At 37.7% G+C, this 15,118-nt stretch overlaps 1 protein-coding gene across 6 annotated transcripts in view; it reads left to right on the forward strand.

Annotated features, from left to right (window-relative positions):
* Positions 1-15,118, forward strand: part of PKIB (cAMP-dependent protein kinase inhibitor beta) — a 136,366-nt gene that overhangs the window by 96,099 nt on the left and 25,149 nt on the right. For 3 of the 6 annotated variants that reach the window (XM_023230640.2, XM_023230639.1, XM_023230641.1), the window contains one exon: positions 14,689-14,749. The exons of the other annotated variants lie outside the window; for them this stretch is intronic. In XM_023230640.2, coding sequence (XP_023086408.1) covers positions 14,737-14,749 — 13 coding nt within the window. In that variant the 5' untranslated portion in view covers positions 14,689-14,736. The remainder of the gene's footprint in view (positions 1-14,688; positions 14,750-15,118) is intronic. 6 annotated transcript variants of the gene reach the window in all.

The raw sequence follows: 15,118 nt of genomic DNA on the forward strand, positions 1-15,118 counted from the left end.
GACTCAAGGGCAAGTAATGTACATGTCTTTCCCTAATAGACCTTACAATCAGAAACTTTCCCCTAAACTAACAATAAGACTATTATATGATCCAGCCATCACACTTCTGGGTATTTATTCCAAAGAATTTAAATCAGGATTTTAAAGAGATATTAGCACTCCCTCGTTCATTACAGCACTATTCACAGCTGTCAAAATGTGGAAACACCCAATTGTTCACCAATAGATGATTGGAAAAAGAAAATGTGGTATATTTATACCTTTAAAAAGAAGGCAATTAATATAAGTATGACAATGTGGATAAACCTTGAAGTGAAATAAGGAAATAAGCCAGTCACAGAAAGACAAATGCTGCATGAGCTCACTTACATGAAGCATTTTAAATATTCAAATTTGTAGAAGCCAAGAGTGGAATGATAATGGTTGCCAGGAGATGGCAGAACAAGGAAATGGGGAGTTACTAATCAATAGGCATAAAGTTTCAGTAAACCAAGATGAGTAAGCTTTACAGATCTGTTGTACAACATTGGACCTTGGTCAACAGTACTGTATTCTATACTTAAAAATTTGTTAATCACCTAGATCTCATGTTAAGTATTATTTTTATCACAATAAAATAAAATTTGGGAGAAAAAAAAGCCCTTTCCCCTAAGCACAATAAAAACCTAAGCCTCAAACAAGGATATCAGAAAATCTACCTTTTTCTTCCACATCTGCCCCAAACAGAGGCTGGGCCTTTTACCTTTACAAATCACACCACCATGTCCACTAGTAATCTGATGTTAGAAACTGATGTTTACTCTTGAAAAAAATTATAGAAACCACCATTATCTTGTAAGTTTGCTCTAGAAGTCCAATGACATGAGCTTTAGACTGGATTTTGAAGTTGATCAGATGATCAGTCATACCAGCAATCTGGTCTCCTTTACACGTCTTTGAACATAGAGCTGCTTTTTTGTTTTTATTGTTGTTTTGTTTATTAATGAGCTGATGATTCAAGTTCCTTTTAGCTCCAAAATTCTCAGATATCTACAAATTACACATGGGTTGCCACTTGTTTTGTTTTCCTCTTGACTGCCTTTAATAGCATTGATAGCCAAATAGCATTTGGCTTTGCATCAATTCTCTTCAGTTGTAAAATGAGAAAAAGAAACTGGATAAGGTATGCTTTGGTCAGGGTCAGATCTACATGTGAATCTCTTATGCAAAATGTATGTTGCAATGTTAAAAATTAGTCTATTGAAACATTTCTATATTTTTTTAACTTAGAAAACACATTTGTTAATTTTCTTCCAGCTGCTCAACTTCACAGGTTATTGAAAATGTGTTATGAAGAGTTAGTTATTTGCCTCCAGTCATAGACAGTGATAAAATTAGGAACTGGATCCTATCACTATCTCTAATTTAAGAAATGAGATCATCATGAATTAAAGGGGGAGATTGCACCAAAGCGCAAGTAATACCAAAAAGCTGCAGTTTTAAAAAGACTACAAATTCTATTGACATTTATAATTACTACAGTGTATATGAACAATAGAAATAATTATGACCCAATTTATACTTCCCAGATAAATTTCGAGGCAAGTTTGAAAGAGGATTAAAAGAAAGAGAAGAATCTTAAGTTCAAACGAGTTTACATCATGCATAAACACAGCAGCAAAATGCCCATTCTATTTGGCCTTACTTGGACAACTGCCTATGGAAAAAAAAGAAATACTCAAGGAAAATTTCTGCTGTAACTGGAACTAGCTTTTTAAAATTAATTAATTAATTAATGAGTTTTTATTGGCTTTTTGTTTTTAATTTTTGTGAGTACATAGTAGGTGTATATATTTATGGAGAATATGAGATATTTTGATACAGGCATACATCAGGGTAAATGGGGCATCCATCACCTCAAACGTTTATCCTTTGTGTTAAAAACAATCTGATTACACTCTTTTAGTGTAAAATATAAAATTAAATTACTATTGACTATAGTCATCCTGTTGTGCTATCAAATACTAGATCTTATTCTTTCCATATTTTTTTGTACCCATTAACCATCCTTTACCACCACCCTACCACTACCCCACGATCCTCTCCCCAGCCTCTGCTAACCATCCATCTGCTCTCTGTCTCCATGAATACAATTGTATTCTTTTCTTCTGTTTTTTGGAATACTTTGAGTAGGACTGGTATTAGTTCTTCTTCAAATGTTTGGTAGAATTTAGCAGTGAAGTCATTGGGTCTCAGGCTTTACTTTATTGGGAGACATTTTGTTATGGCTTCAGTCTTGTTACTTGTTATTAGTCTGTTCAGGTTTTGTATTTCTTCATGGTTCAATCTCGATAGATTGTACGATAGATTGCATATCTAGAAATTTATCCATTTCTTCTAGATTTTCCAATTTATTACATATAGTTACTTGTAGAAGCCGCTAATGATCCTTTCAATTTCTGTGGTATTGATTGTAATGTCTCCTTTTTTATCTCTAGTTCTATTTATTTGGGTCTTCTCTCTTTTTTTCTTCGTCTGGCTAAAGGTTTGTCAATTTCGGTTATTTTTCTAAAAACCAAATTTTCATTTTATTGATCTTTTGTGTCATTTTTTCATTTCAACTCCATTTACTTCGGCTCTGATATTTATTATTTCTTTTCTTCTACTAATTTTTTCAGTTTTCTCTTGCTTTTCTAGTTCTTTAATATGCATCATTAAGTTGATTACTTGAAATTTTATTCTTTTTTGATGTAGGTGCTTATTGCTGTTAACTTCCCTCATAGTACTGCTTTCGTGAATTCCATAGGTTTTTGTATGTTGTGTTTCCATTATCATTTGTTTCAAGAAATTTTTCAATTTCTTTCTTATTTTCTCCATTGATCTATTGTCATTTAGGAGCATATTGTTTAACTTTCATGTGTTTGTATAGGTTCCAAAATTCCTCCTGATTTCTAGTTTTATTCCACGGTAGTCAGAGAAGATGCTTGATATTATTTCAGTTTTTAAAATGTTTTAAGACTTGTTCTGTGGCCTAACGTATGGTCTATTCTTAAGAATGTGCAGGATGTTGAGGAGAAGAATGTGTCTTCTGCAGCTGTTGGATAAAATGTTCTGTAAATATTTATCAGGTTCACCTGACTTAATGCAGATTAAGTCTAATGTTTCCTTGTTGATTTTCTGTCTGGCAGATCTGTCCAATGCTGCAAGTGGGGTGTTGAAGAAGTCTCCAGCTATTATTATGTTGGGAGTCTATCTCTCTCTTTAGCTCTGATAATATTTGCTTTATATATCTAGATGCTCTAGTGTTGGATGCATATATACTTACAATTGTTGTATCCTCTTGCTTAATAGACCCCTTTATCATTATATAATGATCTTCATCTCTTTCTATAGTTTTTGTCTTGAAGTACATTTTGTTTGATGTAAGTATGGCTACTCCTGCTCTTTTTTTAGCATGGAATATCTTTCTCCATCCTTTATTTTCTGTCTATTTGTGTCTTTATAGGTGAAGTGTGATTCTTATAGGCAACAAATCATTGGGTCTTTCCTTTTCTTTGTTTAATCCATTCAGTCACTCTGTGTCTTTTTGTTGAAGAATTTAGTCTATTTACATTAAATGTTACTATTGATAAGTAAGGACTACTCTTGCCATTTAACTGTTTTCTAGTTGTTTTGTGGTCTTTTCTTCTTTCCTGTCTTCCTTTTAGTGAAGATGATTTTCTCTGGTGGCATAATTTAATTTCTTACTTTTTTTGTGTGTGTATTTGTTGTATGTTTTTTGATTTCAGGTTACCATGAGTATTGCAAATACTATCTCATAACCCATTATGTTAAACTGATGATAGCCTAACATGAATTGCATAAACAAACAAACAAACAAGGAAAAAGAAAACTAATAAAAACTCTATATTTTAACTTCATCTCCCTGCTTTTTAAGTTTTTGATGTTTCTATTTATATGTTAATATGCTATGTCTTGAAAGGTTGTCTCAGTTATTATTTTTGATTGGTTCACCTTTTAGCCTTTCTACTTAATATAGCAGTAATTTACACACCACAATTTCAGTGTTATAATATGCTGTATTTTTCTGTGTGCTTTTTAGTACCAGTGAGTTTTGTACCTTCAGGTGATTTCTTCTTGCTCATTAATATGTTATTTTATTTTTTTCTGATTGAAGAACTCCCTTCAGTATTTCTTGTAAAACAAGTCTGGTGTTGATGAAATCTTTCAGCTTTTGTTTGTCTGGGAATGTCCTTATTTCTCCTTCGTGCTTGAAGGACCTTTTTTTTTTTTTCTGCCAAATATATTATTCTGCGGTAAAAGGTTTTTTTCCTTTAGCACTTTAAATACGTCATGCCACTCTCTCCCAGTCCTAAATTTTCCACTGAAGACTCTGCTGCCAGACATATTGGAGCTCCATTATATGTTATTTGTTTCTTTTCTCTTGCTGCTTTTAGGGTTCTTTCTTTATCCTTGACCATTGGGAGCTTGATTATTAAATGCCTTAGGTAGTCTTCTTCCAGTTAAATATTCTTGGTGTTCTATAACCTTCCTGTACTTAGATGTTGATATTTTTGTCTAGGTTTGAGAAATTTTCTGTTATTATCTTTTTGAATAAATTATATACTCCTATATCGTTCTCTACCTACTCTTTAAGGCCAATAACTCTTAGATTTGCCTTTTTGAGGGTATTTTCTAGATCTTGTATGAGTGCTTTATTACTTTTTATTCTTTTTTCTTTTGTCTGCTCTGACTATATTTTCAGATAACCTGTCTTCAAGGTCACTAATTCTTTCTCTGCTTTGTCAGTTCTGCTATTAAGAGACTCTGATACATTCTTCAATATGTCAACTTTATTTTTCACCTCCAGAATTTCTGCTTGATTCTTCTTAATTATTTCAATCTCTTTGTTACATTTATCTGATAGAATGCTGAATTCTTTCCCTGTGTTATCTTGATTTTTTTAAAAATTTTTATCTGTTTTTTTTAACTTTCCCCAAAACAGCTATTTTGAATTCTCTGTCTGAAAGATCACATATCTCTGTTTCCCCAGGATTGGTCCCTGGTGCCTTATTTAGTTCATTTGGTGAGGCCATGTTTTCCTGAATGTTTTTGATACTTGTGGATGTTCATTGGTGTTGGGGCCTTGAAGAGTTAGGTATTTACTGTAGTCTTCTCAGTCTGGGCTTGTTTTCACTTGTCCTTCTTGTTAAGCCTTTTCAGGTGTTTGAAAGGATTTGGGTATTGTGATCTAAGGCATATCTGCATTACAGGGTACCCTAAGCCCAGTAACACTGTGGTTCTTGTAGGCTTGTAGAGGTACCACGTTTGTGGTGTTCAGTAAGATCCAGAAGAATACTCTGGACCAGGCAGAGACTCTTGCTCTCTTGCTTTACTTTCCCCCAAACAAACAGAGTCTCCCTGTCTGTGATGAGTTGCCTGGAGCTAGAAGTAGGGTGATACAAGCACCCCTGTGACCACCACTGTTGGGACTGCTCTGGGTCAGATCTGAAGCCAGCATTTCATTGGGTCTTGCCCAAGGCCCGCTGTAACCACCCCCTGTCTATAGCCTATGTTTGCTCAAGACCCTAGGGCTCTATGAACAGCAGGTAGCAAAGCCAGTCAGACCTGTGTCCTTCCTTCAGGGCAGTGAATTCCCTGGCACACTGAGTGAATTCAGAGATGTCAAATGGGAGCCAGGGACTGGAGTCAAAACCTCAGGAATCTATCTGTTGCTCTATTCTACTGCAGCTAAGCTGGCACTCAAACCATGAGACAAAGTCCTTCCCACCTTCCTCTCCTTTCCACAGACAGAGGAATCTCTCTCTGTGGCCACCACCACCACAGCCCCATGGGGAGTACTTCCAGACCATTGCTTATTTTCACTACTTGCCTAAGAGCTCTTCAGTCTGCTTGTGGTGAATCCTTCCAGGCCTGGGATTCAGCCTTCAGGGCAGTGGGCTCCCATCTGGCCCATGGCAGGTCCAGAAATGTCATGCAAGAGCCAAGGCGTAGAACTAGGGACCCCACAAGGCTGCCTGGTGCTCTACCTCACTGTGGTTGAGCTAGTACCTGATTTTTGGTTCTTAAAAAGGTGTAGATAGTTGTTAAATTAAATTGTTGTTTCTGTCAGGAGGACAATAGGTAGAGGTTTCTCTTCAGCCATCATGATCTATCCCTCATCTGGGTTACTTTATTTTAGATTAAAAATACATCAAAGAAACATTATGTTTCAGACTACATAAAGTCTTCTGATTTATAAGTTACTAGGAAACAATTTTTGAATTTTAATCTTGGCAATTAACAATATTTTAAATTATAAAGACTATTCATGTTAAGAGAAGGTAGGCACCTCTGCTTTCTCTCCATGTTCCATAGAGGATTTGCTGAGGATAAAGGATTTGCATTTACATGCAAGTGCATAAAAACAAGACAAGAACTAATGCATATCTGCATTATTTTTTAAAATTTCCGCAGCTGTAACTGGGGCTTCTGAAAATGTCAGAACATTCTATCTTCTGTACCCTGTGATGTATAATTAATTTCAGGGTCCAGCAGACCCCAGAACACAAGGCTTCAAGGTTTTCTGAAACTTCAGTACTCTAGGGTGGAGTACGTAGCTTGGAAGTTAGAGTCAACTAACTGTTGACTTTCAATATATTCATGCTTCCTTTACTACCCACCACCCCCTGCTAGTGAGGATATTTAAAATTATCTTTAATTATGCTAATTTTCAGATTATGACAAGCTGAATCAGCTTTTTAGTATTTTCTTCAGCTGTTTGAATTATTATAGATTTGTGGGAATTTTCTGATACTAAAATTCTTCAGCATCCTTAATAAATATGAAAGGGTAATATTTGAAAGATCTGATGTGAAATGAACAAACTGGCAGGGTGACTTGAAAGGTTTTTCTTGGTTCAGACATGCTACCTACGATATGAATGTAACAATGCTTAAAATGCCAACAGAACACTTCTATGAAGTTCGATAACATACACTGTCTCTCCCCTTAGACAGGATCTGCAATTGATGTGGACTACACAGTGTCAGATTAATGTTAAGTTCACTTGGAAAGCACTCAATGAATATCTTCTATCTACTGTCCACCATTAGAATCTGTTTGTTCTTGCCTCTCAGGAGATTTTAGTCTTCTAGGGAAAAACCATTACCCACAGAAAATGTTTAGTGAACATCATATTAAACTGATTTCGTGGTGAACTTCAGTGTTGATTATCAGAGTGAAAAGTAAAAAAAACTGTAGGAGATGACTGATCTAGCCAAGACCATCCACATATATCCTGACAGGGCAGGTACTGAGAAAGTTGATTTTGAGATTTAAATTTTTAATTTACTGTAAGGCAATTTTAAATAAGGTCTGAAATTGGATGAGTAGGCTTCCAAGGTCATGTGTATGCATTTCTATACTTTGTTAAAACCACAGTAAATAATCCATTCATTTGGGTATATATGCTGTTAAATCCTGAAGATACTTAATCAATGCATTTATATGGCTTCCCCCCACCCCCAAGGGTATTATTGGAGAAAGATGGAGGAGAATGTCACCTAATCTTTACTCCAATTCAGTTATTCTCAAACTGTGACCACAGTTACCTAGGGTGCTTGTAATGCATATGATGTCAGACACACTGAATCAAAAATTCTAGGGAAGGTACCTGGAATCTGTATTGCTAACAAACTTTGCAGCTGAGTCTTATGAACAGACAAGTTGGGGAAACAGTGTCCTGGTTTAAATGACGTAAGATTAATTTTCAGTAAATAGGCATTTTATCCAAACTTGCTTTATCTCTCCTGTATTTCTCCCCATCTCCCACGTTAAGATTTGTAAAAAATCTTAGGAAGAGCTAATTTGCTTTAAATTCACATTTTAAGTCTCCAAGCTGACACAGGTGAGATGAAGTTTTCTCAATTTTTTTTTCTTCTCCTTTCCACAATTTAATCAAGTGTTAAGGTGAAAAATCTTGTTCTTTGTGGCATGGTACATAAGAAAAAAGGGGAATTAATTTACACTGCCTGGTGTCAGGATGTTATATGATTATGCTGGCAAAGCTATAAAAAGAAAATATCCAAAGCTCATTAAAAAAAATTGAAGGAGGTCACTGTTAGAGCAGATGGATGGAGCAGAGTGCCTGATCATTGAACAGCTACTGAGCTAAAAGGATATTCAGGTCGAGGTGTACATAGCTGGGAGAAGGTCACAAATCTTAATTAAAGCTTTCAAGGGGAAAGTCCTGGATTTGACAGTAAGACTCATATTGATTTGCCTTACTGTACAGAAATAACTAAAAGGACTGGTAAATAGAGTGCAGTCAGCTGTCAATTACCCTGAGGGAATCTAATACAGTGGAAGGTTCCTTTGCTGCATTCTTTGGGGCCTTCTCTCCTTTGTAACCAGAAAATACCCTTCCATGAAATGCAAACTTATTTTCATATTTTAACAAAAACGCTACAAAGATTAAGTGCATTAAAAGATCTAAAATTAAACCAAAAAATGTAGGGTTATTAAACAAAAATTTATATTGACCTCAATATTTTTAATGAATTCTGCCAATTGTTGTGATATGAAAGATAAGCTAAGAGGCAAGACTAACACACTTTAAAAACAACAAAATATTTAAATTATATTAGATAGGGTTATACCATCAATGAGAGAAGTGTTTGTTTCTATTTTATTCTGTGGGAGAATTTTATTACATCTAAATGTGTGTGTTCATGGATTACATATATCATATATTACATATATATGATTATATTGTATATGTATTACATAATAATAGGTATAGAGAACAAAATTTTTTTTTCAAAATTATGCACATTATTCAATTGTATGATCTTTTTTAAGATTCAGAAATGATTAAAAATTCAAAAATGATTAAAGATTCATATCAGATCAATTACTGAAATAATATTTTGGGTTTGCTGAAACACTAGGGTGAATATGTGGTTCAAAGAAGAAAAATATTCTTGTTGAAACGATTCAGGCACATTGTAGATGGCTGTACTGGGTGACTTTTAGATGACTTATTTATAACTTTATAAAGTTATTTTAGTCTAATCTCTTTGAAATTTATAAGGGCCTATGAGTCTAGAAAAAGGTAATATAGTGAAATTTTTAAAAATCCGTTTTGGAATCCTATGTGACAGAGCTTAAATCCTATCTTAGGGCAAGTTTCTTAATATCTAAAAGACTCTATTTCAGTTGGTTGTTTTGAATTATAGGGAATCTCTCTCTCGTCTCTCTTCTCTCCCTCTATCTCTGACATCTGTGGATAAGATTAAATAAAATATTGTATATAAAGCCATGTACAATATATATATAATAATAAAAAGCCACTACCTAGCTAAGGGCCCAATTAAGAGTAGCTGTTCTACCTGTGTATGATTGATAACATTTTTAATTATCAACTGAGATTTCTTTACTCCTTTATACTTCCTTTAATACTCTGTAAAGGCTGTTCACTGAGGGATGATGCACTTAATCTAGAACAAATGATCACTAAAGTTTCTGTTTTTTAAAATCTAAACAAAGAGCCATGGTCTTGAAAATCAGCATATGTATGACAATAGCCTGACTTTTTGAAAGCAAAGATTTTTTGAGCTATCTGAAACTGAAGAACTGAGAACAAACCATAGAGTGGGAATGACTATATGGTGATGTAGAAGTTTTTATGTTTCTGGGAAGGGAAATGAGTCCTTGACTAGCTAGTGGAGAAGAATTCAGGATATAATGAGACCCTAGTCATTATTCAAGTCTCTGCGAAGGTGGCCAGGACTCCAGCTCACTAGGTTGAACAGAAGGGAGATTGAACAATAAGAATTTTAATGAAAATCCAAGTGTAGAGATGACTATGCCTCACTTCCCAGGGAAACTTTAGGCATCATAAAACTCTCTCTGTATATTCTGTGACCCTGGAAAGGTAGACAAGCAATGGTCAAGAGAAGTGCCCAGGCAGATGGGCCTGATTGCTTCCTGACAGGGTTCCCAGGCCCTCAGAGGAGTGAGCCTCTAAAGTGATTTCATGGACCTCATGGAGGGCATAGAATGGTTTAAATAGACCATCAACCTTAAAGTCCAGAGACGGAACAAAGAGGATGCAGATGCACATATCTCTACCTGAGGCAATAGTTATACCTGACACAATAGCAGTGGATCCCTGTGCACACTGATGTAACTGGACACATTGCAGCTCAGTGACGGTCAGCATGGACAGAGGATATGTGTGAACCTGATGCCTTTTCTCTACACTTAAGGCTCCCTTTCATGAAAGAGAGCAACATTCTATTAGTGGTAGGGTGTCTTAGTCACCTCCTATTTACCCTGTTGGTGAGGGAGCGCTAAACACCACCTGACCCAGAAGAGATGAGATCAACAGCAGGTTATTAGTCACGTCTACTGATGGCCTGGGGGAGGATGACACAGAACACCTTGCTAGGCCACACAGGATTTGCACTCAAGAGCAGAGTGAACAACCAGGGCTGTAGGAAGTAGGCTTTGGAGAATTAAGAGGGTAGGGTGTTCCCAGTTATTGTGGAATGATGTGATTCACTTGTTTGATTTGGCAGACAAACAGGGAACAAAACCTGCTACTCAAGGATAAACAGAAACTGTGCCTGGTCCTCTTGGTAAGGATGGTGGTTGGTCTAGGGTACCTGATCAATGGGGGTAGAGTGGGGAGGAAAACTTGTAGTTAGGTCATTAGAGACCTATTTTATTAGATATCAAGCCTTAATTTTTGGCTTTGTGCTACAATTGATCACTTGACGCTTTGACATCAGTTTAAATCTTGATGATAACTGAGACTTTTAGGGATTAGAAGAAGTGCTTTCCTAGGAAGCAAAGTAGGCACCTGACCAAGGGGAGAGGGGCACATCTTGAGGTGGTTGCCAAAAACATGAACTTTAGGTATGTCTCCATATATAACCAGTAAAGGCAATTGAGAGACCTGTGTGATATTGATATAGAGAGTGGGTGTTCCCAGGGGGTGTGAATTGAGGCTAATAATGCTTGTGGCAGTGGTGACATCAAGGAAGCAGAGGGACATTTTTCTCCTTGTGACTTAAATAGTTCTTTGAAAACCCATTAGGCTTATCAATTAAACTAGCTGCCTGGGGCTGACTGCCTGAGGCCTCTGGGGAGGCTGCATTTCAATGGAAAGCCTTCTTCAAGATTCCATTGTGTATTCTAAGATGAGCGTCTTGTAACAATCTATGAGGAATGTCCTGTTGAGGCCTTGTATTATGGCCTTAGGATATGTAGAGAAACCTGTTAATTTGGTTTATATATTTATATTTGGGTATCTGTGAAACAATAGATTCACAGAGTTCTTTAAAGTGCAACTCTTAGGCAATGGCCTAAGAGTTGTAAAAATATACATATGAGGCCAAATGACCAGGGCCTCCATTGCCAAGATGAATGCCTGGAGTGTGCCCATTGTGCTGACCCTTGGGTTCTGTTCTTTATCAGGGACATCTTGGTTAAGGAACTAAAAGCAACAAGTCTCCACTGAGCTCTATCATGTATAATTGTGGCAACATCACTGGTAAAGTGTATGGCCTTCTACTGCTGTTCATTCAGTTGATCCCTGGGGTCTCTCCAGGTAGCCAAGGACTCTAGGAAAGGGATGACTTCCCCTAGCACCATGGTTTTTGGCAAAGGACTGATGGTACAGGAGGCCACCACCTTCTACAGATAGAATATGCCAGAAGGCCCAAGCTTGACTCCATCCTGTCGCAAAGAGGTCTCATAGCCATGCCAAATTCATGGGGGGGCTGCTCAAATGCATTACAAAGCATTACGGTAGAAGGGTACACAGGGTCACAGCCTCAAAGTCTTTGAGACCCTCTATTTCTGGAAAAGCCCAGTGTGTGGCCAGTAATTGCCACTGTAATGGTGTATAGTACAAGGCCAGGAAAGGCAGTTTCTGGCATCAAAAGCCCATGAGCAACTTATGACCATCACAGGTGGCCCAGAGACTCCAGGAGGCATGAGATAAGGTTGCAGAAGTCTCTGAGGGCACTAACCGGAGTGCGTGTTGGTTTCATTTTGGACAGCTTCTACAGTCTTTTGTTGAGGAGGTTCCCCTTTAAGATGGGCAGTCTATAAGTAACAGCATTAGTGAGATTAAAGAAAATTTGCAAAAGAATATGTTGTCTCCAGAACCCAAAAAAGACTAAAAGATGTTGGACTTGTATTAACCTTGTGGGTACTGAGAGGGTTAATACCTGTTTTTTTGACAGTATCAGGGATGGAGCAGCTTTTGGTTTACCAAATAACTTTCAAGAATTTAACAGAAGTCACAGGACTTTGCACTATGTGAGAGATAATGATCCACCCTTTTTGTGTGAGTTCCTTTGTGAGTATTTGTATGTTCTCAATGAATATGTCAAACAAATCTTCCTGGAGAAGGATGCCATCAATGTAATATACCTGTGCTCCTGTAGAAAGGTGGATGTCCTTAAGATCTTGCCTGCAAAGGCTGTGTGCAGTGGCAAGACTGCTGAGGTAGCCCTTGAGTAGCCTGGTAAAAATACATTGTATCTTGTGGGAGGTAAAAGCAAACTGACTGCTAAGCTGTTGACATTGGCACCCAATGGATCATATTAGCCTAATTTGTAGTAGCAAAATACCTATCAGTTGCTGATTGGATGGAGTCAGAAGTTTCAATACTCAGTTTGTTGGGAATAGGGGCCTGAATTGTATGGGACCATGGCATTAAGGTTGCAGCAGTCTAGTGTGCTGCACTATTTATTTGTTCCAGGTTTAAGAACAGGCTAAATAGGCCAGATTGGGTTGTTAAATGGAGAAGCGGTGGGGATAATCACCCCTGCACTCTATAGCTGTCATATAACAAATTTCAATCCTCAAAATCCCTATTTTAAATTACTTTGAGCCATGTTAATGATTATTTTAATTTGGGGTGGAGGCAGAGGAATCATGAGTTCCCATTTTGTCAAGCCAATTTATAAGTGTCGAGATTTAATCTAATTTCCATTTATTTTTAATTGGGTCAGAGCATCCATGTCCATTATGGGATATTTTAGGGCAATGATTGCTATGACCGTGATGGGAAATTTAGGCAAGACAGTAATTTTGATGGTTAAGATAAGGCATATCTCTTTGTCCTCTATTCTATATTCCATAACTCCTCTAATATTATGGGGGATACCATGTTTAAATTTAGTATGATCCCTAGTCATAACTGTAATCTGAGCCCTAGTGCCAGTTACCGCCATGAAGGTTTGCCAATTGCTGCATTTCAGCAGGTATTAAAGTTAATTAAGAATCTATACTGTAGAGGCACAAAAGCCAATCAGTGCCCCCTTTATCTTGGCTGTATAAATGCTTTTAATATATTTTGAATTTCCAATGAGGTCAAATTGTAGATCTTTGTTTTAGGGTTTTGTTGTTGTTGTTGTTGTTGTTGTTGTTGGTTTCCCTCCATATCCAGGATTTTTTTTTTCTTTGCTTCTTTAATTTCTTTTCTTTCTTTCTTTCCTTTTTTTTTTTTTTTTAAGTGGTGGTGGTCACTGGACATATTTGGTGGTGGTGGGGTGGTGGTGAGGGATCCTTTTTACCCTGACGATATTTATAAGTCTTTTCTCTTAGAGAGCTTCAAATTAATATCATCAAGGTTGGGGGTTTCCCCCACAGCAATGGTTGATTTATATGGTTTAAAGAGCCTGGGCTTAAGTTGAGTTTGAATTAATGGTGCCATGGGGTACCACAGTGCCATAAAGGTAACATAGGTATTTCTCTATAACCTCAAGGATTAGGATCTTTATTGCAACAGAGACATAGTAAGCAGAGTGGTACAGGGAAAGAAAGCTAGGTTTACAACCCAGACTCAATAGACCAAAATTATCTCCTGCTGCCACTGCCCTACCTTTTCTGTCTTGTGGAATTTTTCCCTCTTTCTTTCTTTCTTTGTTTCTTTCTCTGCACAAATTCCTTGAGCATATTTTGAGTTTGCAGCTAGGTGAAATTGGAGCTTTCTGTACAGTCACCTGTGGTGCAGACTTTCTGGGTACTGATGGGAAAACATTAGGGAGCTTAGTGGCCTTTCTCAGAAGTGGTTGCCTCTTCCTCTGGGGAGTGCGAGTCAGTCTCTCTAGGGTTGAGGTCCATATCCTGTAAAGTCATTAGTCTATGGCTTGGATAGGGCCAGCAAGCCCATGATTGCAAGATTGGCCGTTTGGTGTGCTGGTAGGCAGCAGTGCTGAGCCCAGACCTACTGGCTACGGGTTTTGCATTGGGAGATCATTTGAGTACCAAATGCTCCTTCCTCTCCCCACCCTTTTCTTTTTGCATTGGCACCTGTGCCACAGGCCACCATGGATCTGCACCTCAATGCCCTTCGGAGTCATGAGAGCACAGGCATCAGCAGCTCAGGAAGCAGCAGCAGAGGAGACCAGAAAGGTCACTACCTTTGCATGAACAACAATGGCAACCAGGATACCATGCTTAGCTCTCCATGGGGTGGTCACCTTCCTTCCCACAAATGTCACACAGGGCTGCCTCTGTGCCCGTTCCATAGGTGCACCGTTACAAGCAATGTCCATATTGCTGCTCCAAGCAGTCAGTGACAGTCACCAGATTGGACATGGTGATCGGAGAGCTCTAGCCTGAGCTCTGGTAAGCAGGACTAAAGTACTGACTGGTTAAGGCAATGTTTTCTCATTGCATTTACAGGCTGAAGCTTCAGAGATCACCTGCCAAACACAGGCTGAACCTGACAGCATGTCACACCAGGGTATAGTTAACAACCATTTTCTTCTTGGGGACAAGAGCATTGCAGAGTTAAAAGAGATGGCATAACAGTGGCACTTAGGCCATAGCTCAAGCCCATCAGCAGTTAGCAGTTCTGTCTCAGGTAGCCTTGCCAAATAACTCAGAACCAAATAACCAAGGAACAGTTAATTTTAACTGACTAGGTGTCTTCTGAAATGGTTGGGCATGTCATATGGTTCATAACACCCATGGATTTTATTGCTTTCTATTCACCCTATTGGTGAAGAAAAGATTCCTGCCTTGGAGATTCACAGATGCCTAGACACCCAACACCCAACACTGGACAGATGAGATCCACAGCAGTTTACTGGTCACATATACTTACCACCCA

This window comes from Piliocolobus tephrosceles, chromosome 5 (genome assembly GCF_002776525.5).
Source record: "Piliocolobus tephrosceles isolate RC106 chromosome 5, ASM277652v3, whole genome shotgun sequence".
Classification (NCBI taxonomy): Eukaryota; Metazoa; Chordata; class Mammalia; order Primates; family Cercopithecidae; genus Piliocolobus; species Piliocolobus tephrosceles.